The sequence below is a fragment of the Protopterus annectens genome, chromosome 11.part0 (genome assembly GCF_019279795.1).
Source record: "Protopterus annectens isolate FY-2018-M chromosome 11.part0, PAN1.0, whole genome shotgun sequence".
NCBI lineage: Eukaryota > Metazoa > Chordata > Ceratodontiformes > Protopteridae > Protopterus > Protopterus annectens.
In genome coordinates this window covers 1,568,064,660-1,568,091,499 of record NC_056745.1, presented here as the reverse complement: position 1 = coordinate 1,568,091,499, position 26,840 = coordinate 1,568,064,660, and the positions used below count along the sequence as shown (strand labels likewise).

General features: G+C 43.5%; 1 protein-coding gene across 1 annotated transcript in view; it reads left to right on the top strand.

Moving 5' to 3' along the window:
- The window catches only part of KLHDC10 (kelch domain containing 10), a 1,235,840-nt gene that overhangs the window by 959,769 nt on the left and 249,231 nt on the right, over positions 1–26,840 (top strand). Inside the window, exon 8 of the mRNA XM_044088850.1 lies at positions 21,980–22,119. Coding sequence (XP_043944785.1) covers positions 21,980–22,119 — 140 coding nt within the window. The remainder of the gene's footprint in view (positions 1–21,979; positions 22,120–26,840) is intronic.

Genomic DNA, 26,840 nt, shown 5'->3' with positions numbered 1-26,840 from the left:
CACCACATCCACTTTCACCTTTAAACCTGTGCCCACATCTATATAAAGTTACTCAAACTCAAATCATGCTCTACTTCAGCTGATGTTCTTCCAAGTGAGTACCTTAAAATAGCAGCTGATACCATTGCCTACCCTATCTCAATCCTTACAAATAGGTCAATCCAGGAATTCCACATTCCTTCACTGGAAAACGTAACGTTATCCATCTGCACAAAGGAGGAAATTGGCATTACTAACTTTTGACCTATAGAGGTCTTATCCCCTTTCTGCAAAATACTTGAAAAATGCATTCAGAAACAATTGCTAAACTATCTCCTGCAGGAAGACCTCCTATCCCCCCACACAGCATGGGTTCCATCTTTCCCATAGTAATAGCACTGCGCTAAGCTATATAGATACTGACAGTACAGCTAGAGATAAATTAGTCTCCTCCGTTTAGACTTTCTAAAGCCTTTGGCACAATTTGTCACAGCAAACTTCTACTTGAAGTGTCCCCCTCATGACTGAGCCCACACTTCTATGGTTCAAAAGGTAATAATGCGCAGATGATTCCTCATTCATTTGCAGATTTGACAAGATATCACACGTCCAAAGAATTAAGAAATTTTAACAGCAACTGAAACATGGATTTGTAACTCCAAACTGTTGCTCAACCCTAAAGAAAAGAAAAAAAAACTACTACTATTTCCTCATATCCTTTTCCCATAAAAAACAAAATTTAAAGTCCTATTTTTTTAAACAAGAAACATATTTGCCTATATCATAAATGATAATTTAGTAATCCTACATTTATATAAAGGAAAACAAACCATACTGGCGTATTTTCAGTTGCAAACATTCTACATCACTAATAATCTATCCAGTTATTGTCAAGCATTACATAGTTCATTCAATTCCTGCTTAATTCCTTAATCCTCATTCCTCCTCCAAAACATTGCTCTGCATATATTGTTCCCACAGTTCCCATTTTTCTATGAGTAGTCTTCAGGGGATTTTTGAAATCTTGACAACTCATTACACTCCCAAAAAATGTCTTTAATTACCTCCTCCTTCCTCATCTCACCTCCAACATGTGAAATTTAAAGTCCTCCCTCTTGATTATACAACCATTGAAGTAATGTCTTGTAGCAAATAATTAGGAATGGTAGTGGATGATAATCTTAAATTCGACCTGCATATGCAAAATTGCACAAGAAAAAAATAATAAAAAATTAGAGATGCTTTATAGAGCCAAAAACTCTCACCTGACACACTTGCTACTACTTATCTCCTCCACACATTTCTTTATGGTGCACCCATCCTTACCAACCTTCAGGCATCCCAAAAAATCTAAACTTGAGCAGTGCTATAACAAAGTTGCTAAATTTGCAGCAAGTACCCCTTTCAGGACCCACCACTATATAGCACTAAAAAGCCTAAATTGGTTAGAACTACCCCACCGACTAACATATATACAGCTTCTTACCACCTCTAAAATTATCCAGAATCCATTCTGCCTATCTGGCACTAAGTAACATTTCCACAACTGTGTTCCCAGTTGGGCATTACAGTCAGTTGAACAAAAACTTCTGTCTGTCCACAAACCTGTCAAATCTGATGGGCAGTGTCTGCATTTGTACCATGTTGCTAAGGCCTGGGAACGCCTTATCTCTCTCCATCAGCTCAATAACCTCCCATCCTTCAAAACCAGTGTGAAAGACTTCCTAGCCAAAAGCTGGCTCTGTTCTTGCTCAACACCAGGATAAACTATATCCCTAAATGTGATCAAATGCCTGTTTCGTACCTTACATCTCCTTACTATCTTTTCTTCACTCACTGCCTTACTTCTGTCAGTTTCTCTCACTGGCTTTCTCTCTAAACATACCATAAGCCTGCTTTTCTTTCACTTTGTATTGTACTGGCTTACCTTTAATTTTTCTATAAATGAGCAAAAATGTCCCTATTAAATCATTGTCATATAACTTGAATCTATTCTTAACCAAAGTTTTCATATTATGCCTAATCTGGTATACTAATTTAAACTGGATTTTTTTGTATTATTTTAAAGACTGTAAAATTATTGTTCTTAAAATGTAATAAAAACAAAGACAACTGAGAACAGTCCACCAAATAATTGAAGTGTGTTTTTTACCATTGGATTAAACTTTCTGTTTGAATTTATGGTGTCGTGCTGGTGCATTTTATCACGTTCTGAGACAGGAGGCTGTGCTTACTTTTTCAATTATTTGTTCTTAAAATGTTTTATAGTACTTTGGAGCTTTTCTCCCTGGGCCTATGCTGAAAATGAGCTCCTACCCAGTCGGACTTTCCCACTAATCAAATGTCCATAAGTAAAATAAAATTAGAAAAAAGGACATAAGAACCTTCCTTATTGGAAAAAATTTCTTCAGCTAAGACTGCAAGGTTGACCACCCTGCCTCAGGCTGGTATGCCTCCACTGACTACGATTTAGATGATAAATCATTGCTGAGTTTGTTCCCCCCCTTGCTACCAAGGAGGGATCACCTTCACAAAACTGAAGTTTTGAAACTTCAAAATTGCAGTTTAAAAAAAAAGATTTTTTTTTGTTTTTGCAGGGGGACAAGCCCCCTGCACCCCCCACACTCCCTGCTAAATAAATATACCAACTCTGAAATCACACTACAGTAAGGAAAACCGTAAATTTCCTGTTCTGCACTGTATGACTGTCTCCTTTCAGAATGTTCAAAGTTTCAAAACTTCGATTTTATGGTGTCGACTATTTGCAGTTCGAAGTTTTGAGCCTGTGATGGGAATCCCCAAGGAGAGGTGTACTCCTCTGCCAAATAGGTAGCTTTTATTCAGAAAAAGAGTTGTCGAAGTAAATGTCTTCCAGACCTCCTCTTATTATTTTATTACCTTCTCGTATGTCTGTCAGGACCCCCAGTCAGTCTGAGTGGGAGTATATGATGTTGGCCTTTGTCAAGGCCCAGATTAATTTCCACATCATTTAAGCCCTGACAGTTTCTGCTACGGGCTGAGGTTTGACCTAGTGTCCTCCATTGACCTTTCCTCATCTGGGCTTTGTTTTGGCACAGGTAATGTTAGGATCAGCTCCAGCTGCAGTGCCAGCTTTGGATGACTTTGACTTTTGGCATCAGCTGCTTTGGGACAAGTAGGCTTGATTCTGGTACCTTCTGTGCCAACAGTTAGTAGCCCCTTGGGGGTTTGTGTTGAACCTTCGGCTCTGAGCTAGTCTGTACCGGTTCTGCCATGGCCATTCCCTGTATATTATAGAGTTTTGCACTGCTCGGGACTGAAGATCTCTGACTTGGCTTCAGTCCTGGAGGTTTCAGCACCTGTGTTGGGTTCCACTTTGCACCCTCAACATCAGCCATTTTGCTCTTAGCGCTGATTCCTATGGGCCCAAATATTTCAGTGGATAGTATGGTGCAGAAGGGACTACCTCTAGTTCTTTTATGCCTGTAGCTATAGTGCCACTGATTCTACCCTGGGGCTTCAGTTAGACTGGATGCTTGGGCAGGACACTGTATATACTTACTCAGGACAAGAGGATGTGTAGGCCGGCACTGATGAGATTCAGGGATTCCTCTTCCTCATGCAGTTCTGATGAGGTTTGGAAACTTAGTTCCTCCTGGAAAAGGAAGTGTCAGAGGTAGAACATAGACTCTCCTTTGGAGTCCCGCAGTCCGGGTACAGATTTGGATGAAGGGATAACTATTCCCAAATCCCAGAAGGTCCTTTAAGTGAGGTATTGGAGACTGTGGGACTTGTGATCAGCAGACCCTACAGTCCTCTCTTCTCACTGCGTTGGTATGACCACCTGATAAGCTGGTTGATGTGGTCTTCTCTAAAGCTTGAAAGGAGCTGGACATGGCTGAACCCCTCTGAGAGGAAAATGGACAGGATCTTGCATGCTCCCAGAGACCAGCCTTTCTGGACCAATTGGCCCCTTGTTGACTCTGTTGTGGGTGCAACTGCAAAAAAAAGATATCATTGAGGTTGCTCAGTCCACTCATCCTCCTTACAAGGACTGCAGGTTGATGGGCAGGCTAAGGAAGTATGTTTATGCATCTAGTACATTCTCCATTAGAGCCCTGAGCTATATACATGCTTAAAAGAAGGCTTGAAAGAGATAGTGCACAAAAGACAACAGAAGCCTTGAAACAACTACTGGTTGATGATCTATGTTTACAACTAGAAATTGAGATGGCTACTCTGAGTACAATTTCTCTTCTGCACATCTGTCTAATACACAGTGTGATGGATGGTACCATGCAGGACAGCAGGATCAGGTCTAGAGATAAGTAGACAGACCTGGTTATGCCTGACAGATTTCTTGAACTATTTTAAGGTGGCTTTCATGAATTCTACCTTTGATTCTGCTATGTTTGGGCAGTAGGTTAAAGAGAGACTGTCTACCTGTAAGCAAGATGGTAATACATTTGCTGCTGCTTGGGATTAAGACGATCATCCCTCAAAGAACATTACAACATAAGTCAGAAGGGGTTAAGGACTACAGCAGTCCCAGCAAAGACAGTAGATGGACAGAAGCTCCCAGTTCAGGGCAGAGTTTCAGTCTGGGTGCCATCACAGGGGTAGAGGCGGTCCAAACAACCAGGATGGAAAGGCATCCTTTCGAGAGTTTTGCTGCTATGATTCCTGAAAGTTTGCCCAACTGTTCCCTTTGGAAACAGTCTGGGGACAACTCTACTTGCACATGCCAGCATGGCTGACCATCATGTTGGACTCATGGATAAGGAGAATTGTATCCAGAGACTATTTCATTCCTTTTTCCACAACTCCACATACACAAACTTCTCATTACCCAGCAGTACCATAGAGACAAACAAAACTGGCAGTAAAGGAAGTGCAAACCCTCCTCAGCAAGAGAGCAATCCAGCAGATCCTGCCTGACCAGAGAGGATCTGTATTTAGCTCCAGGTTCTTTTTACTGCTCAAAAAGATCAAGGAACTTAGGCCAATATTGGATCTCATTTGGCTCAACAAACATGTAAAGAGGCAGTCTTTCCAGATGGTTACTTTGCAGTAATTTCTCCCATGCCTACAGGCAGAGGGGATTAGATGTGCTTTGTGGAAGTTTCAGGATGCTTATCTTCACATAAAAATAAGTCCGGCATCCAAAAAGTGCCTTCACTTCCAATTCAGAACCAATTAATTGCAATTTTGTGCCCTCCAATTTTGTCTCACCACAGCCCCCTAGATGTTACCAAATGTATGGCACAGGCAAGACTTGCATATGACTTTTGGAAATATGGATTTTTCTGTATTTAGCTCCTGGTAGAGTCACCTCATTAGAGCGCATGTTCAATGCAAGGCAGTACTTTAAGCTGTCTGCCTTTGGAAATCATGATCAACATGGACAAGTCCACTTTGCAGCCATCTCAAGATTTGTTCATAGGGTGCTGAATCAACACACAGCTGGCAACTTTTCCTCAGGAGAGAGCTTCTACCACAGTAGACAAAGTTCTAGGATTGCTTTTTCAGAGCAGGCCATCAGCAGTCCATGTGCTAAAGTTTGTTAGATTTAATGGCCAGTTCCATCCAAATGGTTCCTCATGATTGGCTCAAAATGAGGATTTGACAGTGGATGCTTCAGATCCAACCAGAGTCAAGCTTACAAATCAGTGCATTATTCAGTCGCATCAAAGGCAGTCAGGAAAAGCCTACAGTGGCGAACCAGTCCTCACAATTTGCTGTATCACCAAGCTAATTCCCAAGGTAGCATTAGGCATGGATACATCTTCTCTTGGTTTGGGGATATTTCATGAACAAGACGGTACAAGGTTCATGGACTACAGAAAAGCCTTTGTTATATGTCCTTGTTCTTGAGATGAGGGCAGTCCTCCTAACACTGCAGGCATTTCAGGACATGCTTCCTAGGGGTGCAATTTCCATAGAATCAGACAACACAGCAGTAATGTGGCACATCAAGTAAGGGGGAACCAGATCTTATGCTGTGTGCAGAGAAGCAATGAGAGTGTGAGAATAGATACTGGCTTTGTGCCACTTTCTAATACCAGTGCACATACTGGGGCCATTCAGCATAATTGCAGACAGATACTACTTCCCCATGAGTGGTTTCAATGCCAAAGTGGTGAACAGTATATTCAAGTAATGGGGACAGCCTTGCTGAAATCTTTTTACTTTGCTGTTCAACACCAAGCTCCCCTTCTTTTTTACTATAGTGTCTCCAAAAAGACAGTCACCGAGAGATTCATTCACCCACTATTTGCTTCCTGGGGGTCTTTATGCCTTCCCTCCATTTTGATTTCGAGACTCCTGCTGAAAGCCAGAGTGCAAGGCCAAGCTCATTCTTATAGCACCATTTTGACCTCATCAGGCTTAGTTTCCCTTGCTATGGCCTCATCTAAAGAAGAGACCTCTGTTTTCCACAGAGCCTATCTTTATTGGCTCATCCTTCAAGGATGCCTTGCCCGGACATTCAATCCACTTGGTTTGTCCATTTTCATGATGGCCAGGCTTCCTCAACTCCTCACTGAGGGTGATGGACCTTCTTAAGGGCTCTCAAAAGAATTTCACCAAAAAGATTTATAAGGGTAAATTGAAAATGTTTTCCTTGTGGGCCTAGAAAAGAGAGATCCTTCCTATGTCAGTTTGTTACAGGAGGTTTTAACCTTCCATACTGAATTATACGAAAAATTGACTAGTTTTTCTTCTATCAGAGTTTATTTGGCAGCCATCTCCTCTTTTCTTAAAGGCTTTTCATATCATTCAGTGGCCACAGATAATTTAAAGCTTTCCTTAACGGTGTTTTTCATTTGAGACCCCCCCCCCCCACTTAACTGGACCGGCACCAGCTTTAGATCTGAATTTCATATTAGAATTCCTGATGAGACCTCCCTTTGATGCAGCCAGCTCTGCAGATATTAAATTCCTTTCTTGTAGGATGTCCTTTGAATTCATTACTTGGGCAAGGTGGGTTTCCAGGCTTCAGGCCTTGTCTTTCAGATGTTCTTCGTTTTCCATTGCTGCAGTCCTTACTATTGGGTATAGTCCGCATCCAGTCGGCCCGAATACCAGAGTATAAGGCTGACGTCGGTCAGGGCGCATTAGACTGACGTCAGTACGTCAGGGTACTAATGCGCATGACCGGCGTCATATCCTCAGTCTTTTTTGCCGCGTGGTCCGATGCAGAAGCAGTTTTGCGAGTGCAGGTTGGCGTTCTGAAATATTTCCGAAACCGGAGTTTCAGACCGAATCAGAGTTGGCTAAGTACCCGTTGGGGAACATTTTGGTTTTTCTTGCCTCAGTATTTAACCGGATGTCAGAAAAAGTGAATAACTGTATTTCTTGTGGGAAACAAATACCTCATAGGGATTACCATACATTGTGTATACCTTGTTTAGGGCCTGAGCACGCCGTTGTTGGTTGCCGCTCTTGTGCTAGGTTTAACAAACGCACTATTAAGAGGAGGTTAGACTGTGCCAGATTAGTGTTTGGGAAGCGTTGCAATTATAAAATGCCGTCGGATGCTCCGACGCCCGCTTCGTCCAAGAAGCGCAAGGACAAAACAGCGAAGCCTAGGGTTGATGAACCGGCAGTCCCGGACGTCGGTTCTTTAGGTGGCTCAGTGGAGCCAGAGGTTTTGCCAGGAGTTTCTATGGAGTCTCAGGCAGAAACTTTACTGTTACAGGATGTACCCTCTCAGGAGGCAGGCCAGGCTGAGGGGGCTTTTCAGGTAACTATTCTTCCCTCTCTTCCCAAAGTAGTTAGAGCCTCTCCTTCTGTTGCCAAAACTTCTTTTAGAGGTAGGGCAACTTCAGCTTCAGTAGGGGCTTCTCCTAGCCTTTCGGGTTCTGTACCTAAGAAACATATGCTTAAAATGGCAGAAGATTTGATTACTATGATTAGAGGTTCTATGGGCCCTCCTGATAAGAGGCCTAGAGTGGAACCAGAGTTTGACAGTTTTGAACAGGGTTCAGGGGCTTCTGAGTCTTCTGCAGAAGATTTGCAGGAGTATCCTCATTATTCTGATTCTGATGTGGATGATGCCACTCCTTCGGCTTCTCCTCCTGAGGATTTTTCATTTTCAGAGACTCTGCATTCCATGAGGGAGCACTTTAAATGGGAAGGCCAGGATTACTCTGATTCCAGGAAGAGGCTTAGGGAATTCTTGTTATTACCCCAGCATAGGCCCTTAGCTATACCTGCTGTGTTGAATGTGGTGGAAGATGATTTTGCAGAGGCTTCACTGAACCCTGATTCTTTGCCTCCTGCTCCTGTTAAACCTGATAGGTACTATAGGGTGCCCGAAGCTCATAAGTATTTGTTTAAGAGTCCTAGGGCGGACCCAGAAACTGTTTCTCAGGGGCCTAAAGGTGTTAAGGCCTCTGTGGTAAAAAATCCTGTTCCCACTGACAAAGAGGCAAGGGCGTTAGATAGGTGGGGTAAGAAAGTATATACTTCTTCCACTCTAGCCATGAGAGCGTTGAATTGTCAGTTTCACATGCTGAAATATCAAAATTATCTCCTTTCACAATTGAAATCTAAGGTGGATGCTTTGGCGGAAGGTATTGATTGTAAAGACTTGCTGGATTTAGTTTGTGTCTGAACAAGTGGGCAAGCATTCTTTGCAATGTGGTTTTGATGCTGTGCAGGCCTCCTCGAGGGTGGCTGCCACTAGTTCTGTTCTTCGCAGGCATGCCTGGTTGAGGGATCAAAATTTGGCTGAGCATGTTAAGACAAGGATTTTGGATGCTCCTTTACAGTCTGATGTGTTGTTTGGTTCACCTGTGGAAGCAGTTTTAAAGAAAATGGAGGACAAAGCTAAGTCTATGCAAACTGTTAAAGATTTTTGCAGGTACAGCCACCGAGTTTAGTAGAAATTGGCCTGCTAAGGGGTGGACATATCCTGCTTATGATTCCCAGTCTAGGGGTAGGTCTAGACGTGGTAGGGGCAGGGCTCAAGGTTCTTTTAGGCCTAGATCAGGGAGTTCACCTGCTCAGACTTCTGGTGAGGGCAGGGGTCAGTCCTTTCGTAAACAGACCCAATGACCTGCCTTTTCAGCTGCCAGTAGATTCTCGTCTGGCAGCTCCTTTGGAAGGACGACTGTCTCTTTTCAAAGAAAATTGGGATTTAATTACTCAAGACAGATGGGTGTTGGACATCATTCAGCCAGTCCCTGTATCAGTAAGGGGCCTAGGATTTTATTCTCGCATGTTCCTAGTACCAAAGAAGGGGAACACGTGGAGACTGCTTTTGGATTTATCTCTCCTCAACACTTATCTGGACATTCCCAAGTTCAAGATGTTGACGTTACAACAGCTTTTACCCCTGCTGGGCAAAGATCACTGGATGGTAACTTTAGATCTCAAGGAAGCTTACCTTCATGTGCCTATCAGGCTAAGTTACAGGAAGTATCTGCGGTTTCGAGCTGGAGATTCTCATTATCAGTTCTCTGCATTGCCCTTTGGCTTATCTACTGCCCAGAGTATTCACAAAGGTTCTGGCTCCAGTGATAGCTTACTTCAGGCTACAAGGACTTCAAATCTATCCTTATTTAGGCGACTGCCTGTTTCTGGCTCAAGACAAGGAAGACCTTCTTCAGCATCTGGAATATCTTATAGCAGTGCTAAGATGCCTAGGGTATTCTGTGAAGCGAAATAAAGTCCAGTCTAGTACCCTCTCAAGACATGTGCTTTCTGGGTGTGAGACTGAATACAGCAGCCCAGATGGCCTTTTTAACCCCGGACAAACAAAAGAGTCTATCACTTTACTTCCATCAACTATCTCATCAGTCCGTGCTGACTGCAGAGACAGTCCTTCAAGCATTAGGGTTCATGGCATCTTGTATTCTGGTGCTTCCCAATGCCAAACTGCATATGAGGAAGTTACAATGGTATCTCAAAATGTATGGACACAGCACTGCCAGGATTTAGACACTGTCATTCAAATAATACCTTGCCTTCAGAGAGAATTTTTGTGGTGGGCTCAGGAATGTCACCTAAACAAGGGACTCTCTGTGACCCGGCCAGAGGCGAGTCAGATTTTACCGACAGATGCCTCAGACATTGCTTAGGGTGCTCATCTAAATGGAAAGTGGATACAAGACAAGTGGCCTGCCAGACTACAGCATCTACATATCAACATGAAGGAGATGTTAGCAGTCCAGTTCGCATTGATGGCTTTCAAGGAGTTACTTCTTCCAGGGCAGGTGTTGATTCTAACAGACAACACAACTGTCATGTGGTACTTCAACAAACAAGGGGAACACATTCTTATCCTCTATGCAGGCAAGCAATGATTTTATGGGAGACTGCGCACGCTTGCACCTAACTCTTCAGGCAAGGTTTCTGCCAGGAGCACAGAACTCCTTAGCAGATGTGTTAAGCAGACAAATCATGGATCCCCACAAGTGGAAACTGGATCTTCATGTATTTCAGAAATTGACAGTGTCATGGGGAACTCCAGACATAGATCTGTTCGCTTCTCCACTAAACCACCAGCTGCCACAGTTTTGCACAAAGGGGTTTCATCACACAGCTTGGAAAGTGGATGCTCTGTCTTTCAGTTGGACAAACCTTCATGTGTATGCCTTTCCACCTCTGCCTCTTCTTCCAAAGGTACTGTTAAAGGTCAGACAGGACAGGCCAAGGATGATTTTGATAGCTCCAGATTGGCCTTGGCAACACTGGTACCCTCTACTACGGAGTCTGGTAAAGAAGCCTCCATGGCCTTATCCTTTGATTCCACATCTGTTATCCCAGCAGGACGGTCATCTGCTCAATGTCAAGCTTCACTCTCTTCATCTGACAGCCTGGCATATTCTGTGTTGAACCACAGCAGGTCTCAACTTCCTCAACAAGTTTTAAATGTGATTATGGAAGCTAGAAGACCTAGTACAAGGAAAGTGTACGCAGCAAAATGGAAGAGATTTTTATTTTGGAGTAAAGCAAAGAATTTGGAGATTTCTGAGCCTAATTTGAGTATGGCTCTTCAATATCTTACTGAGTTGCTGGACAAGGGTCTGTCCTTCTCTTCCATTAAGATTCATGCTGCAGCAATCTCAGCTCACTATGATTGTGACCCACCATTGTTTTCGCATCCTTTGTTCAAGCAGTTTCTTAGAGGGGCAAAAAATAAGACCCCACGTAGAGCTCCTACTCCTGCTTGGGATCTCAATTTTGTGTTGGAAAAACTTACTCTACAACCTTTTGAGCCTGCGGCTACTGCTGAATTGAAATATTTGTCATGGAAGACTGCTTTGTTGGCTATTACTTCTGCAAGAAGGGTGTCTGAGTTGCAGGCCCTTATGGCAGTCGAGCCCTTTTTGATTTTCCATAAGGATAGGGTATCATTACGTACTAATCCTTCCTTTATGCCTAAGGTGGTTTCTAGTGTGGCTTTAAACCAAACTATTCATTTGCCTACTTTTATGCAGACCCCAAAATAAAGGGGAAAAGATTTTGCATACTTTAGATGTACACAGGCAATTGCGTTATTACTTAAGCAGGACTAAGGATTTTAGGCAGTCTCAGCAGTTGTTTGTTTCTTTTGCTTTGAGTTCAAGAGGGCAAGCCTGTGTCAAAACAAACTATTTCTAGGTGGATTGGCTTTTGCATTGCATTTTGTTATTCCCATCATGGCAAGAAGGTTCCAGCTGGGATTAGGCCTCATTCCACTAGGGCTACTGCCACTTCAACAGCATTTCTACGGGGGGTGGCAACTAAGGATATTTTGGAAGCAGCTACTTGGAGTTCAGTGCATACTTTCTCTAAGCATTATCACCTTCCTATCTACTCTAAGTCTAGGGCTGGTTTTGCCACAGCTGTTTTGCAAGGCATGTTGTCAGCTCCTGCTTCTTTATGATTTGCCAGCCTCCCTTACCTCTGCTTTGGGATTCTACCTAATAGTAAGGACTGCAGCAATGGAAAACGAAGAACATAGTACAGTTTTGTACCTACCATAAATGTAGATGTTCGAGGATTCCATTGCTGCAGTCCAATTTACCCTCCCTCCTTCCCCTCTGTGTTTAGGGGTGGTTGTGTAGGTGTGTTTACCTGCTTATATTTTTGTATATATTGTTCATGTTTTGGTGCAGGTATTTTGGGCCTTGTCTTTTTAGGGTCTTCTGACATCTGGGGCAAGAAAAGACTGAGGATATGACGCCGGTCATGCGCATTAGTACCCTGGCACTGGCGTCAGTCTAATGCGCCCTGACCGACGTCAGCCTTATACTCTGGTATTCGGGCCGACTGGATGCGGACTATACCCAATAGTAAGGACTGCAGCAATGGAATCCTCGAACATCTACATTTATGGTAGGTACAAAACTGTACTTTTCCCTGTATAGCCTTGTCTTTTCAATGTCCATATATTGTTTTCTACCAGGACAGTCCCTCATAGAACCCAGTTGTCCTTTCTACCTAAAGTGGCATCACAGACCAATTTGAACTTGTGTATTCATTTCCCTGTATTTTTTCTGAAATACTCTAATAAAGGGGAGTACCTGTTACATTGCCTGGATGGTCACAAACGATTATGATTTTACTTGGATTGTGCTAGAACATTTAGAAAATATTAGCAGTTTTTTGCTAGTTTTTCACCGATTAAACTGGGTCATAATCTTTCCAAGATTACTCTGGCAAAGAGGATTACTATCTTATTCTGCTATGACAAGACAGGTAAGGTATTGCTGATTCCTGTAAAGGCACATTCTGTCAGGTCTCAAGCCATATATATGGCCTTCCACAGAAATCTCTTAATCCAGGATATCATAGCAGCTGCTATTTGGTCTTCCTTGCATAACTTTGCTAAATATTACCCCATTGACTCTCTTTCTAGAGCAAGGGCTTCTTTTGAAACAACTGTCTTGAAAGGCTTACTGGGGTAGACCACCCATGTTAATTGGTGATTCTGTCTTACTGTTCTAGTATCTGGACATGACCTGAGAAATACATGATCTATGTACTTACTGGAATGTTGGATTTCTCTAGCCTCAGTCTGGACACGGAATAACCTCCCACCATTCTCTGCAAACTCTCTTCCACGAGATCTATGGGGATCATTTGGAGGATGTAGAAGAGATCACATTTGTGTGATTAGGGCTAGTAATCTGTAATGCGGGCATACTTGATCTGAATGATTAACATCAGGGACAAATTATGGGTAAGGAGGAGCTCCAAGCGTATGAGGAGTTCATTGCCATCACTAGAGGGTGATAAAGGCACCAGACCTGCTTTTCTGGTATCTGGACAGAGACCAAAGAAATCGAACATTCCAATAGGTACATATCTTACAATCTGATGTTATTAATCTTTGTTCATTCCTTACTGATGGGTTATTTCCATCCTCGGAACTGAGCCGGCCAATATCAAGCTCGCGTCAATCAAAAACCTTCGAGCCAAGGTCCTACCCAGAATGCTCTACTCCCTGTTACCTTAGATCTTGTTTGCCGCATTGCTGAACAGCCATGTCAAGCCACTCTTTCAGCTAAGTGTCTAAATTTTTGACAGTTTATATATTATTACTCTAAAATCTTCTCAAAAGTTTATTCTAATATTTTCCTACCCTATCGCACACTTTAGACTCTCTCCCTTTAGTCCTTTCCATTCATTACCCTCTTTGTCTTACCTTGTGGTAATTCTCCATTACCATCATTGATAATCCTTCCTTTTCTCTTTTTACACTTTTCTTGGGTAGCCGTTATTCTTCCTTTTGCCACTGTGCTTCTCCACAACGGCTGTGTCGGATAAGAAAAGTTCCATTGTTTTCAAGTAGTGCAAGGATTGCGGCCGTAAGTTACCCATTTCCGATGGCCATGACTTGTATGTCCACTGTCTTAATGTCTCCTACTTGACTGTAGATCCTCCATGTGGGATCTGTAAAAACTTCTCTACCAGGACTCTCAACGAGAGAAAGAATAAGTTAATTTTGAAAGGTCTCCTTAAGTGACATCTTCGGCGCAGAATTTTTCCACACCGTTTTCTTTGGTGCAGATTTCCTCGGCTCCAAGCTCTGCACCTATTGAACTAGCAAGCACCAAATATACCCCTTCATTGGATCCTTTTGCAAGCAGTTAGTGTAATCCTTTTTAGGAAAAGCCACAATCACCATCAGCCTTCTCCATGAGGTCAACCAAGAGTCTTTCTGAGCAGGATGTGTTGTGGCTTGTTGAACAGTTGCTTGTTGACCCGTTGCTTGTGGCCAGAGGTCTTTCTCAACCTTTGAAGTCCACGTTCCCTCATTCAGGTGAGCGTATTTTGCCTCAAACCCCAACATATACTTTTCCTTTGACTTCTACTCAAGTTTTGAAGCCTATTACTCTGACAGCAGCTTCCCTCCCTCTGACTCCAATAGTGGAGCTTACTTTGGAACCAGAGTCGTCCTTGTGGATCTTGGTGCCCTGGCCATTGGGCTCTTCTCAGGCCAGTGGCTGTGCTGTTGGTTAGGGCATTCCTGGCTCCACGCTGATTTTTTCTGTGGCACCTTCCAGGGATGTTCTCCCTCCTATGGTTCACTGTCCTCTTGAGACTCCTGGTCTAGGGGTGGGTTCGTCGGGGCAGGGTGAGACCTCAGTTCCGATGTCATGCTGTGTTCCGGGCTTCCATCCCTCCTTCGGCGGGCCAGCCTTCCAGGCCATGGAGAAGGGTGCTTGCCTCCGATGGCAAAACTCATTTGTCGGTGTCCTCTTCCCCCCTCTGTGCCGCAACTGCCACAAGCTTCAACCCCCAGACACCGGGCATAAGAGCTTCAGGTCTCTTCTCCTCAGGAGACCCTCTCTTTGCAGTCTTCCCCAGAACCTCCCACTGAGGAAGCACCCCACGAAGCACCTGGACTCTACTGAGGAGTCATTGATGAAGATACAGATTTTGATGACCGGGAAAGGGTCCCCACGGTCACCCTCTGATGAGGTGTCCTTTGGTGACATCCTGAAGATCCTTAGACAGAGGGATGACTGGAAGCCCTCTAATCCTTCTTCTGAGGAATCCGTATTCCTGCAAGCTTTTTGTGCCCGGCCCCCTACCTCCTGGGTCACCTCACCTGCCGATGAGTTCATCCAGCTCATCGTGCAGTGTGCATGGAAGGCTCCTGATACCATGGAAGCGATGTCTGAGGCCAGACAAGATATTACCCCCCCCCCCCGCGGAGCACCCCCACTGGTCACGTGATCTCCCAGTAGACGCTATGGTGGTGGCAGCTGCTACTAAGAAGGATTTGGCAGAAGAGAGCCAAACTGTCCATCTGCCCAACAAGGAGCTCGGGGCGATTGACAGATTAGGGAAGCGTGCGTTTGCTTCATCGACCTTCGCCATAAGGTCTTTGAATTATTTGGCACATTTTACCAGGCTTCAGTGAGATCTTATCAACTAGCTCTCGGAAACCTTGGCAGGAGCTGTTTCTGATGAAGTCCGTGATAATGTGGCTTCTCAGCCACCTTAAAGTCCATTTCCAAGTCTTCCATGCATCTTATTTCTCACACAACGGAAGGGGCGGCTAGAGCAGCAGGTGCAGGTATAGTTGCCAGACATGCTTGGATGTGCCTTTGATACTTTGCGGACTCCTTTAAGGCTTCCTTCATGAATGCATCCCCATAGAGGCCGCTTCTTTGTTTGGCCCTAAAATCAAGGATACTCTGGCATGGTGTGAACAAGATGACAAGACCTTGTCTGCCATTGGCGTCAGACACTCGACTCCTCAGCGATTCTTTTCCAGAAATCAGAGGAGTGGAAAGATCTGGCACAAGAAATCACAGGGTTTTTTCTGGGATACATGTGCTGAGTTTTTCCCTAGAGGCAGAGGGGGGAAACTCCAATGGAAGATGCCCCTTTCGGGGCAGAGGAGGTCTGCGAAACTGGGGTTCCAGAGATTCTTTCTCTGGCCTACCCTATCAGCGCTTCTAAAGCATTTGCCCGACTGCTCACCTCTGGAAGTGACCGGGAGTCATTTCTCCTTGTACCCTGCTGCCTGGCAAAAGATAACCAACTCTTGGGTACAACAGATTATATCCGGAGGCTATCACAATCCCCTTCCATCTTTTCCCAGTCTCATCAAGAGTGTTACCTGATGTTCCACCCTGTCAAAGGGAAACAGCAGCACAAGAAATCAAAAGGTTGCTACAAAAACAGTCATCCATACGGTCCCCCCAGACCAGGTAGGATCTGGATTTTACTCGAGGTTCATTTTAGTGCTAAAAAAGACAGGGGACTGGAGACCAATTCTGGATCTCAGTACACTAAACAAATTTCTAAAAACAGAGAAATTCCGGATGGTCACGGTTCGGTCTATCCTTCCTCTTCTGGAAGAAGACGATTGGATGTGCTCTGTAGATCTTCAAGATGCGTATTACCACATAAAGATGGACAAATGCTCAAGAAGAAACCTCCACTTCCGTATAGGAGCCAGTCACTACCAGTTTTGAGCTCTGTCCTTCGGTCGCTCTACAGCCCCCAGAGTGTTCACAAAATGCATGGCAGTGGTTATTGCTTACTTGCAACTTCAAGGATTCCAGGCATTTCCATATATAGACAACTGGCTCCTTACCGCCCCCACCAAGTGTCTACTGGAAGAAGCCCTACAGTATACTCTCTTAACAACTCAAAGCCTGAGAATCACTATAAACTGGGAGAAATCCAACACAACCCCAACTCAGTCTTTGGAATTCATAGGGGTGTACTGTTGGACACGAGAAATTGCACAGCGTCCCTTCCAGATCACAGACTTCAGAGAATAAGATAAGTTCAACCGTTGCTCTGTCACCACAAATTCCCAGCTCGATCTGAACTTCAGCTATTGGGGTCAATGGAAGCTTCAATCACCCTTGTTCCCTTAGCCAGATTCCAGTTGAGACTTCTTCAGTGGCTACTTCTCACTCAGTGGTCCCCTCTACAACATCCTTTGTCTTTTCAAACAAGTGTGACTCAGAAATGCAAACAAGATTTACTCTGGTGGACGTCTCAAAATCCCCAACAATGGTCTTGCCTTTTCACCCCCCATCTACTGATAGCCACGGTGACCACGGATGCCTCCCTGATGGGGGGGGGGCTATGTCAGGGAAACTCTGTCCAAGGCACCTGGTCGGAGACGGAGGCCCTTTTGCATATCAGTGTCCTGGAACTGAGGGTGGTGCTTCTAGCATTGCAAGCATTTCACTCCATCCTTCCATCGGGGACTGTTGCGATCCAATCAGACAACATGTCAGTGGTCTGGTACATCAAGAAACAAGGGGGTATTGGATCTTACCCGTTATGCCAAGAGGCCTTGAGAATATGGCAATGGGCGATAGCTCACAACAGCTTTCTGACTGCAACGCACATTCCCGGGAGCTCCAACGTGATAGCGGACAAATTGAGCAGGTGCATTTTACAGCCTCACAAGTGGTCTCTCAATCCTATGATAGCGGCAGAGATCTTCCACCGCTGAGGCCAACCTTGCTGCGACCTATTTGCTTCCCCAAACAACTACAAGTGCAAAACCTACTTTGCCCTGATGCCCACTCGGGGACAGTCACCAAGGGATGATCTAGTCCACGCTTGGCCCTCGGGTCTTTTTTATGCTTATCCACCTCTTCCCCTGATTTCTAAAGAAAGCACGACAGTTGAAGAGCAAAGTTGATCCTCATTGCTCCATATTGGCCTTGACAAGTCTGGTTTCCCTTCCTCTGGCCTCACCTGCTAGATCAACCATGGATCCTCAATCCATCACCAGCATTGATCTCCCATCCGCAGGGTCTGATTCACCCCAATCTAACAACCCCGAAACTGACAGCTTGGTTTCTCCACTTCCTATGATTGCCAGGCATGAAAACCTTTCGTTCCCTGTGCGCAATATTCTTACTGCATCTCATAAATCATCCAACAGACTAATCTATCTTAAATGGAAGAGGTTCTCTCTATGGGCAGCAGATAAGCAAATTAGACCCCTTGTTCAGGCCTTGTCTCTGTGGCATTAGATTACTTGTCACATCTTTTCCACACTGGGGTGTCTGCCTCTACTATCCATGTACATTTAGCTGCCATCCTGAATTTTCATATTGGTTTTCAAGATTCTTCACTTATGTCACACAGACTCTAAGACTTTTTTGAAAAGGGTTATCCACCTAAAACCTCCCTTCAGAGAACCCATACAACCTTGGGATTTGGCTTTTGTTCTGCATGCTTTAACAGCTCCACCCTTTTAACCTGCGTCCTCTTGTGATGTAAAATATCTCTCTTGGAAAACTTTGTTTCTGATTTCAATCACATCGGTCAGACGATTGTCAGAACTTCAGGCCTTGTGCATCAAACCTCTTTATCTTATCTTCCATAAGGTATAGGGTATCACTGAGAACCAATTCTACCTTTTTACCAAATGTGGTGGCAGAGCGATCCATCAACCAGTCTATTGGTCTCCCAGTGTTCTTTCCTAACCATTCTGACAAGGGAGAGTATTGCTTGCACTCCTTCGATGTTCATAGGCAAATACGATTTTGTCTGGACAGAACAAAATCTACCCGTAAATTGAACCGTTTCTGGCTTTTCCTGGACCAAAACGGGGTCATCCTTTATCAAAAGTTACACTTGCTTCATGGTTGAGAAAAATTGTACAACCTTTATCTACAACAAAAACAATCTCACCTTGCCTCAGAGTCAAAACACATTCTACAAGATCTATGGCAACTTCAGCAGCCTTCCATGCTAAGGCTTCCCTCAATGATATTTGCTCAGCTGCAACTTGGGCTTAAACCTCCTACATTTATTCTTCATTACATATTGGACTTTGCCTCCAGATGTAGAGATTCCTTTGGTTCCATGGTGCTCAGGAATGCCCTTCCATGAGGATCACCCAGGAATACAGGTAGCTGAGGACTCTGTGTCATTCTGGGTAGGACTTTGGCTGGAGAGTTTTTGGCTGACACGAGCTTGATATTGGCCGGCTCGGTTCCGAGGACAGAACCGGTAACCCATCAGTAATGAATGAACAAAGATCAACAACACAGATGGAACGTCATGGCAAGACTTAACTTCTTTTTTTGTAATGTATTACAGTAGTGCATGATGGGAGGTAAAATCTTAATGGTACTTGAGGCTGGAACTCTACTGCTGCCGAGTCATATCCAACAAGTTGCTTGAGAACCTACAGTTTGTATCAGATGGACATGAATGAAAAGATTTAGTGCTATGCTAAGTACATAACTTTGATTTTTCTCTGTGAACTTTATCTTCTAATTCTACTATTTTTTAAACAGCTCTTCATGGTAACCTTTTTTTTATTTAAATTGATATATTCCTTCAGTGTTTCATTTATTTTAAACACCTCGGAGTACATTTGATTTGTTTTTTTTCCTCTAAATTACTGGAAGCCATATCCTGTACCAAACAATAAACTTGAACAGCTTCGTATTGAATAGCAGCAGGTTTATTCCCAGCCAAAGTTTTGTTTTCTGTTTTTTTTTTCTGGTTGATTTTCCTTTGTTTTCTCCAAATTTATTTTTTGCTGTCATCCAGGTTGTGTAATTGCTGGCCAGTAATCAAATTTTGCCCAAACTGAGTGTGTGTTTCAGTGGTCATTTTTTTTCTAAGTTTTTGTCTTCAAACTGGAAGAGCTCAAATTAAACTGTTGATCATTGTGTAGCCATCTTAGTCTAGTCTTGTATCAGTTGGGATTAATGTTTTATAATGTTCCATTTATTCATTAATTTCAGTGTTGGTGGTCTCCTTCCTGATCATCTCCATCTCCCAACACTAATCCAACGTATTCCTGATTCTTCTAGAGAGCTCCTGTGTTTTTTTTATGTCTCTCAAGCATTTTCTTTTGGAACATTGGAAAAGATTTCGCCAGCAAAGTCTTGTCAGTGGACTTTGTCATAAGAGTGGGAGGCAGGGTCCCCTTCTGCTTAATGGCTCATTCTTTGTTGGGTAAACTTTTTTTTTTATATCATCTCTTGCCTGTTCTGCATAAGACATCTTTGATCCTTCAGGGATAAATATTCTAAAGACAGGTAGATACAGCAGCTGGAATCTCATAACTACAAAGAACTGCACAGCAATGCAGGAAACCACAGTAATTATTAATCAAAAAAATACCTGCACCTTGTGGCAACTAAGATTAAATACCAGTGAATCACCAGGACTGAATGACACAATTTCTGTTTATCCAGCTTTAAATATGAGGCCTGCAAAAATTGTGACTTTTACTTACACTAATGATTTATTTATAGACTGGTTTTATCATGTGTGTATATTTTAATTTTAATATAATTATTTATATTATAATTTCAGATGTACCCTATGTTTAAAAACAAATTAAATGTATTGCTTGAGGAGACTTTTTGGCTTCTCCTTTTTTATTCAGTTTTGAAGAAGTATTTTATGTGAGAAGACAAAAGCACTTATTTTATTTTGGCATTTTACATTAAATTTATTTTGCACTTGTGCGATCTGGTTTATTTCCACCACGATTTGGGCTTTTGATGGTGTTGGTGGAGTGCAGGTATTATTTCCTGTAGCAAACCTGCTTCTCTTCTTACTGGTGTACATTGAATAGTCATTTTCCACAAAAGCTGTTGTCACCAATATTTAATAATTTTCCTTTCTGCCATAGTTTGTCAGGTCCATCTTTTTCTGCTTATATGACTGCATCTTTAGTGATGTCAGTCTTAGCTGTTTTTTTCGTGGCTAGGTTTGTAGCATGCACACGATGTGCTCTTTCAGTTAATAATTAATCCTGCTGTGGAACACCAGTCCAGTTGCTTTCTTGTACTTTCATAAAATGAATGCAATCTGCCGTTTCCAGATGTCCTTTTATTCTCATGTTGCAGTTGCAGTATTCCAAACCCTTGGGTTATCTTCTCTTGCTCCCCGAATGTCCGGCCAGTATATAAAACCTTCTAGTCAGTGCAAGGTATGTGGAACATCTGACATTGGCTAAGGGAACATGGCTCATAAAAGTGACATCCAAAGCTCAAAAGGAAGAAGAGGGTGGAGGCTTGTAACTGTTTTCTAGGAATCCATGGAAGATTGCCCAGGCAAATCCCATCCTACTTTTGGAAATATGGTCCAATCTGTAATGTTTGATAAAGGTGTGGACAGAGGTCCATGTAGCCATTTCTAAAATGGAGGCAGTGTCCAGCCCTTTAAAGAAGGCTCCAGATGAAGCCATAGCTCTAGTGGAATGACCCTTAATTTTGGATTCTAATGATTCCCATAGTATGAGTAGTAGAAGGAAATTGCCTTGAAGATCCAGGCAGAAATGGTCTGCTTTGTCACTGCTTTCCCCAGAGCCCTGTGGTGAAAGGAGACAAACAATTGGTCTTATTTCCTGATAGACTTGGTCTTTGCATAATTTGCTAATAATGATTTTACTATCACATTTTTATGTGGTATTTTTTCTTTACATTTTTTGTGACCTTGCCTTGCTTTTATAGAGTAAAAGGATGGAGCCCTTACTATGACCTAGTTTGCTAGGATTTAATAAGCAGCTATGGAAATGGAGGAGACGGGAAGAGACGTATATGAGTAAAGGGGCATGGCCTTCTGTCTTCCCCTGGAAAGTGGAGATGGTAGCAGGTTTTGGGGATTACATAGGGAAGTCCAATTTCTTTGGTGGAGACCAGGAAAACCACATCTCTTGCTTGTTAGAGGGGGCAGAGAGGCTCACTAGTAATGTCCCATGTGAATGGTGAGGCACAATGCACAGCCAAGCCCATTGCATGTCATCCCTTTAGCTCTGCTAGCCAGACATCCAGTGAGGAAAGTAGGCCTTGACAGAAAACTCTTGAATAACTGCTACTGGCTGTGAAAATTATGGTTCTTTCTAGTCGTCTCTCACCCCAGTAATGGGGAATGAATAGATCAGTTAACTGGGGGGGGGTAATGGTCAATCAGCAGCTGGGGCAAAGTATGTGTAAAAAAATGTAATCAGTGTGACCTCATGGAAGAAGGTTAATTAAAAGCCTAAAGCAATAAGACCTGTATTGATTAGTGATTAGCACTTTTCATAGTGAACTTTTAATTTTTGTTTGTGTTCATTCTACAGATGTGTTCATTTCTGGTGGCTATGATGGCGAGGTTATACTGGGAGATCTTTGGAAACTGAACTTGCAAACCTACCAGTGGACCAAGCTTCCTGCGGTCATGCCTGAGCCAGCTTACTTTCACTGTGCTACAGTCACACCAGTGAGTTCCTTCTATTTGGCTTAAATAGTTTGTAAAGAAATTACTTGGTTTCAACAAGTATTATGACGTCCAGTACTTGGGGGGAAGAAAGAGGATGTTTGTTGTAGTTATATGCTATCAACACAGGTACATATTAAGAGCCTTCATTACCAGGTGGCGGAAATAGATATTTTTCTAGGTGTTTTTTTGCCCCTGTGCCTGCTGAGCATAGAGCCTTCCCATTGGTTCTTGCATGCTAGAGAATTACTGCAGTACAGAGACAAGAGCAATCTCGATGGGCCATCATACAAACAACCATGAGGGTTGCTTGTGCCATTGCCAGCATCATGGCAGTGAGGCCATTTGTATAGCCTAAATCCACCCTTTGTACAGGAGGGGGCAAGCTACCCATGTCACCACAAGGACCCACAACACCTTCCTTCTAGGAGTACATGCTGTCCTACAGTCTCCAATGAAGGCTTCCACCAGCTGGTGACTTGATAAGCCAAAGGCTTGCCCCTGTGGATATGCACTGTAATGCCACCTCTTTTCCAAGCTGTCACAGCTAAATGCTTTTTGTTCTACCATGTCCTCCTCCCTATATTCGTTAAGCACTCAAGCCATTAATTGAGCTTGAGTTGTTTGGGGTGTAATCAAGTCTTTATCCCTGTGCACCAATGGAGCTGTTTGAAATTAATACATCTAACAGCATAACTGTATTGCTCAGCAAAATCACCACAGTCATGAGGAGAAGTAAGTTGCCTTATCTGAGAGTTGATCACCATACTCTTCTTGTATTGCTGTGCATTTAACCTAGGCAGTTAAGAATGGTGGTGACTTTAAATGCATCACTGTTTCATGTTGCTTTTCCTTATTTTGCACAACATCCTCATGAATAATTTTAGTTGTTAATTGTGCAGAGCTTAGACTGTTAGGCTAGTGTATGTAACGAATGTTAACTGTCTCAGGAGTATAACTAACTGGAACATTATTCCAAAAGGGTCTTGACTCAACACTCAGTTGAAGCACTTGCTAATTCTCATATGTGATGTTCAGTAAACACACTGCCTTACTGGCATATGGGCAGTAGTGCCCTGCTACCCTCCCTCTGGCAGTCTATTATAACTCAGAACTTTTCCCACTGTCTGTCTGTTTGAGAGAGAGACCAATCATGTGGCAGGAGCAGGGCAGCCTTTCACACATACAGACCAGGACCCTTTCAGTTTTCTTGTGCCACAGTTATAGAAGGATCTCTTATAATATTGCTTATGTCTCTGGGTGATATCAGTTGCAGACCTCGGATAAGAAACTCCTTTTGGATTTTATTTCCTCCAAATGCCTTTTTCTCTGTGCTGGAATAGTGTATTCTGCTGAATTGCTTATTTTTTCTTGTGCAAAAGTTGTTATACATCTGATGATGTGAATTTTCATTCTGTCCTCAACTGTTTGGTTCGCATCCGATCCTCGGATCTGACTTGGCTGTTACTTTAGCAAATGGCCACCAAAAAACTCTCGAGCTCCTCCCTTACCAATAATGCACCAATACCTGGCTTACCTCAGATCTCATTTGCTGCTTCACAAATAAGACATGGTCACCATTTCAGCTCTTGAGTTATTTCAAGAGATAAGTTTCTTTAAATTTACTTCATAAATATTATATATTTAGATATTCACTCCATTTTTCTTTTACGTAAGCTGTAATTCTCTTTACTATAGTTGGTGTTTACTTCCCTTTTTCTGTAATCAACAAGGAGGTCAAAAAATGTGGTTCAGGAAGTCCCAGGGTCCTTTCCAAGATCCACATGGAGTTAGTTCCTCCAGGGGCAGAGGGGGGGGGGGGACTCAGATGGACAATAATGCCCACATGGCAGAGGAGACCCACAGAACTAAGGGTACAGAGATTCTTTCACTGATGGACCCTACCAGCACTCCTGAAAGAAAGCCCAATTGTCCCCCTCTGGAGAGAATTTGGGTCAACTATCCCTGCACCAGGAAGCCTGGCTAGATATAACAAAAGATACATGGGTGCAGAGGATTATTTTCATAGTTTATATAATTCCCCTTTTCCCTACCACCTCCAACTGTATGCAAAATTCCTAATGTTCCACCCAGTTAGGGTAGAGCACCAGCAATATAAATGCTAAAGCTGCTAGAAAGAGTTATCTAAGAGGCCACATCAGACCAGATAGAGTCCGGAACTTACTTCAGATTCTCTTTAGTGCCAAAGAAAACGGGACTGGAGACCAATTTTGGATCTCAGCAACTTAAGCAAGTCAGTTTGACACACAGTTTTGGACAGTCAGTTCTCTCCATTCTGCCTGTTTTGGGTAAGGATGACTGGATGTGCTCAGTAGACCTTCAGGATGCATACTTTTACATAAAAATGAACGGACAATCCAGAAGGTATTTACAGTTACTACTGGGAGCCATTCACTATTGGTTCAGAGCATTGCCCTTTGACCTCACTACAACCCCCAGGGTGTTCACCAAGTGCATGGCAGTGGTAGCATCTCACTTGAGACTGCAGAGATTAAGTGCTTTCATACTTGGACGACTGGCTTACCACCCCGATCAGGCATCTACTAGTAAGAGCAGAAGATTATGTACTCTAAGACTTGTTCTTGTCTGGGGATAACCATGAATTACAACAAATCTCTGTTGCAACTGACTCAAACATTGGAATTCATAGGGTCAGTGTTCAACACAGTATCAGTGGCAGCATCTTCCTCTCTCAAAAGTGTGAATGATCAGATTCCAGGCCAGGAAAATAATTGCCAGTACCAAAATTTCAGCCCAGCTGATTCTACAAACTTTGGCGTCAATGTCAGTGGCCATAATTTTAGTTCCTCTAGCAAGATTTCATATGAGAATTCTTCAGTGGATGCTGGCAACACAGTGGTCAGTTCTTTATCAATGCATGTCAGCACAAATAAGAATCAATCGGGCATGCAAGAAATACCTCTGGTGGTGGCTTTGATCAGATCAGGTTCTACAGGGATGTCCTTTTATCCTCCCTCAGCCCAAGACTATAGTGACCACAAATGCTTCCCAAATTGGATGGGGGGGCACTTCCTGGAGAAGTCAGTCCAAGGCACTTGGCCCCAGAAGATGCCAATATATGCATATCAGCGTCCTGGAAATGAGACCAGTGCTTTTAGCATTACAGGCATTCCAACACTCACTCTCCCTCTTGGGACAGTTGCAATCCAGACAGACATGTCAGTAGTTTGGTACATCATCAGACAAGGGGAAACCAGGTCTTACCGCTTATGTTTAGAAGCCTTCAGAGTGTGGCAATTGGTGATTTCTTCCATCTGCTTTCTGATAGTAACATACTCAGTCCAACATAATCGCAGACAAACTGAGCAGGTCCATTCTACTACCTCACGAGTGGTCTCTCAACAGGAAAGTCACAGATATGATTTTTTTGTCAATTGGGACAGTCTTATGATCTTTTTGCATCTCCCCTAAACAACATATGCATCAGCTTCTTTTCCCTGATCTCTCCACTGGGAGGAAACCTGGAGGGAGACGCTACCCCACGATCGGCCTTCAGTCTTTTCTATGCTTATCCCCCAACCCCCTTCATTCCCAAATTTCTATAGAGAGCTGCCCGGTTAAAGAGAAAAGGCATCCCCATTGCACCTTACTGGCCTTGACAAATTTGGTTCCCCTTCCTTTGGCCTCATCTACTTTACTCAACTTGGATTTTGGATCTGATTCCAGACCTCCTGTCTTGCCTAATAGGCATGATTCATCCAGATATCTCAAACGTAAAGCTAACAGAGTGGATTCTCCAATTCCGTTAATAGCCAGACAACCAGTCCTCTCTTCCCTCGTCCGTCACATACTTTTATCATCCCATAAGGCTTCTACAAGAAAACTTTACAGAAGTAAATGGAAAAGGTTTGACCTGATGTTTTTAATCTTCATTCGTTCATGACGGATGGGTGTCTGTTCCGAATCACTAACAATGACTACTACTCCCATAGTACTGACCCCTTCCAAACCCTCTTGGCACCAAAAATAGTCTCTCCATTAAAACAGGTTGCCCCCCCCATCACAGCCTTCCAGTCTTTCAACCACAGTGCAGGAGGTCAAGACATTAGCCAGGACCAGATATTCTCTGTCAGTTGACCCCTTTGTTGGACAGCAGCCAAGTCCATTCCTTGATCAGCCTGAATCTCCATCAGGGATATCAGCCCATTCCACCAGGAGCCTTTCGGACTTGTGGATCAGCTGCTAGCTGGCAGAGGCATACCAACTCCATCTAAAACCTCCCTCCCACCTGGAGCCAAGGACTTTTCTCCACAGACTCCAACATGTATTCCTCTTTCAACCTCCCCATAGGTTTTGGAGCATTCGATGCCGATGCTTATCTCAGCGCCAGCTTCTTCGGTTCCACTAGTGGATCTTACCATGGTTCCGGAGCCAACCCTGTGGTCCACGGCTCAATTAGTGCCAACCCACCCTCGATACCGTGACTGGTCTGTCTGCACCGTGGCCCCTACTGTGGCACTGATTTTTTTCTATGCCACTGTCTACTGTTGCGGTTGCTCTGGCAGCTCCGAGTCCTCTCGGGGCTCCTTCCCTGGAGGCGGGCTTGTCAGAGTGGGGTGTGATTCTCCCTCTATAGACTAGTGCCGTCTAGGGTCACATCTCCCTTTCTTGAGAGATAGCATTCCAAATCACCATCTGTTGCTTAATCTCTTTTTTCCAGGATTCTCACCAAAACTGATGTG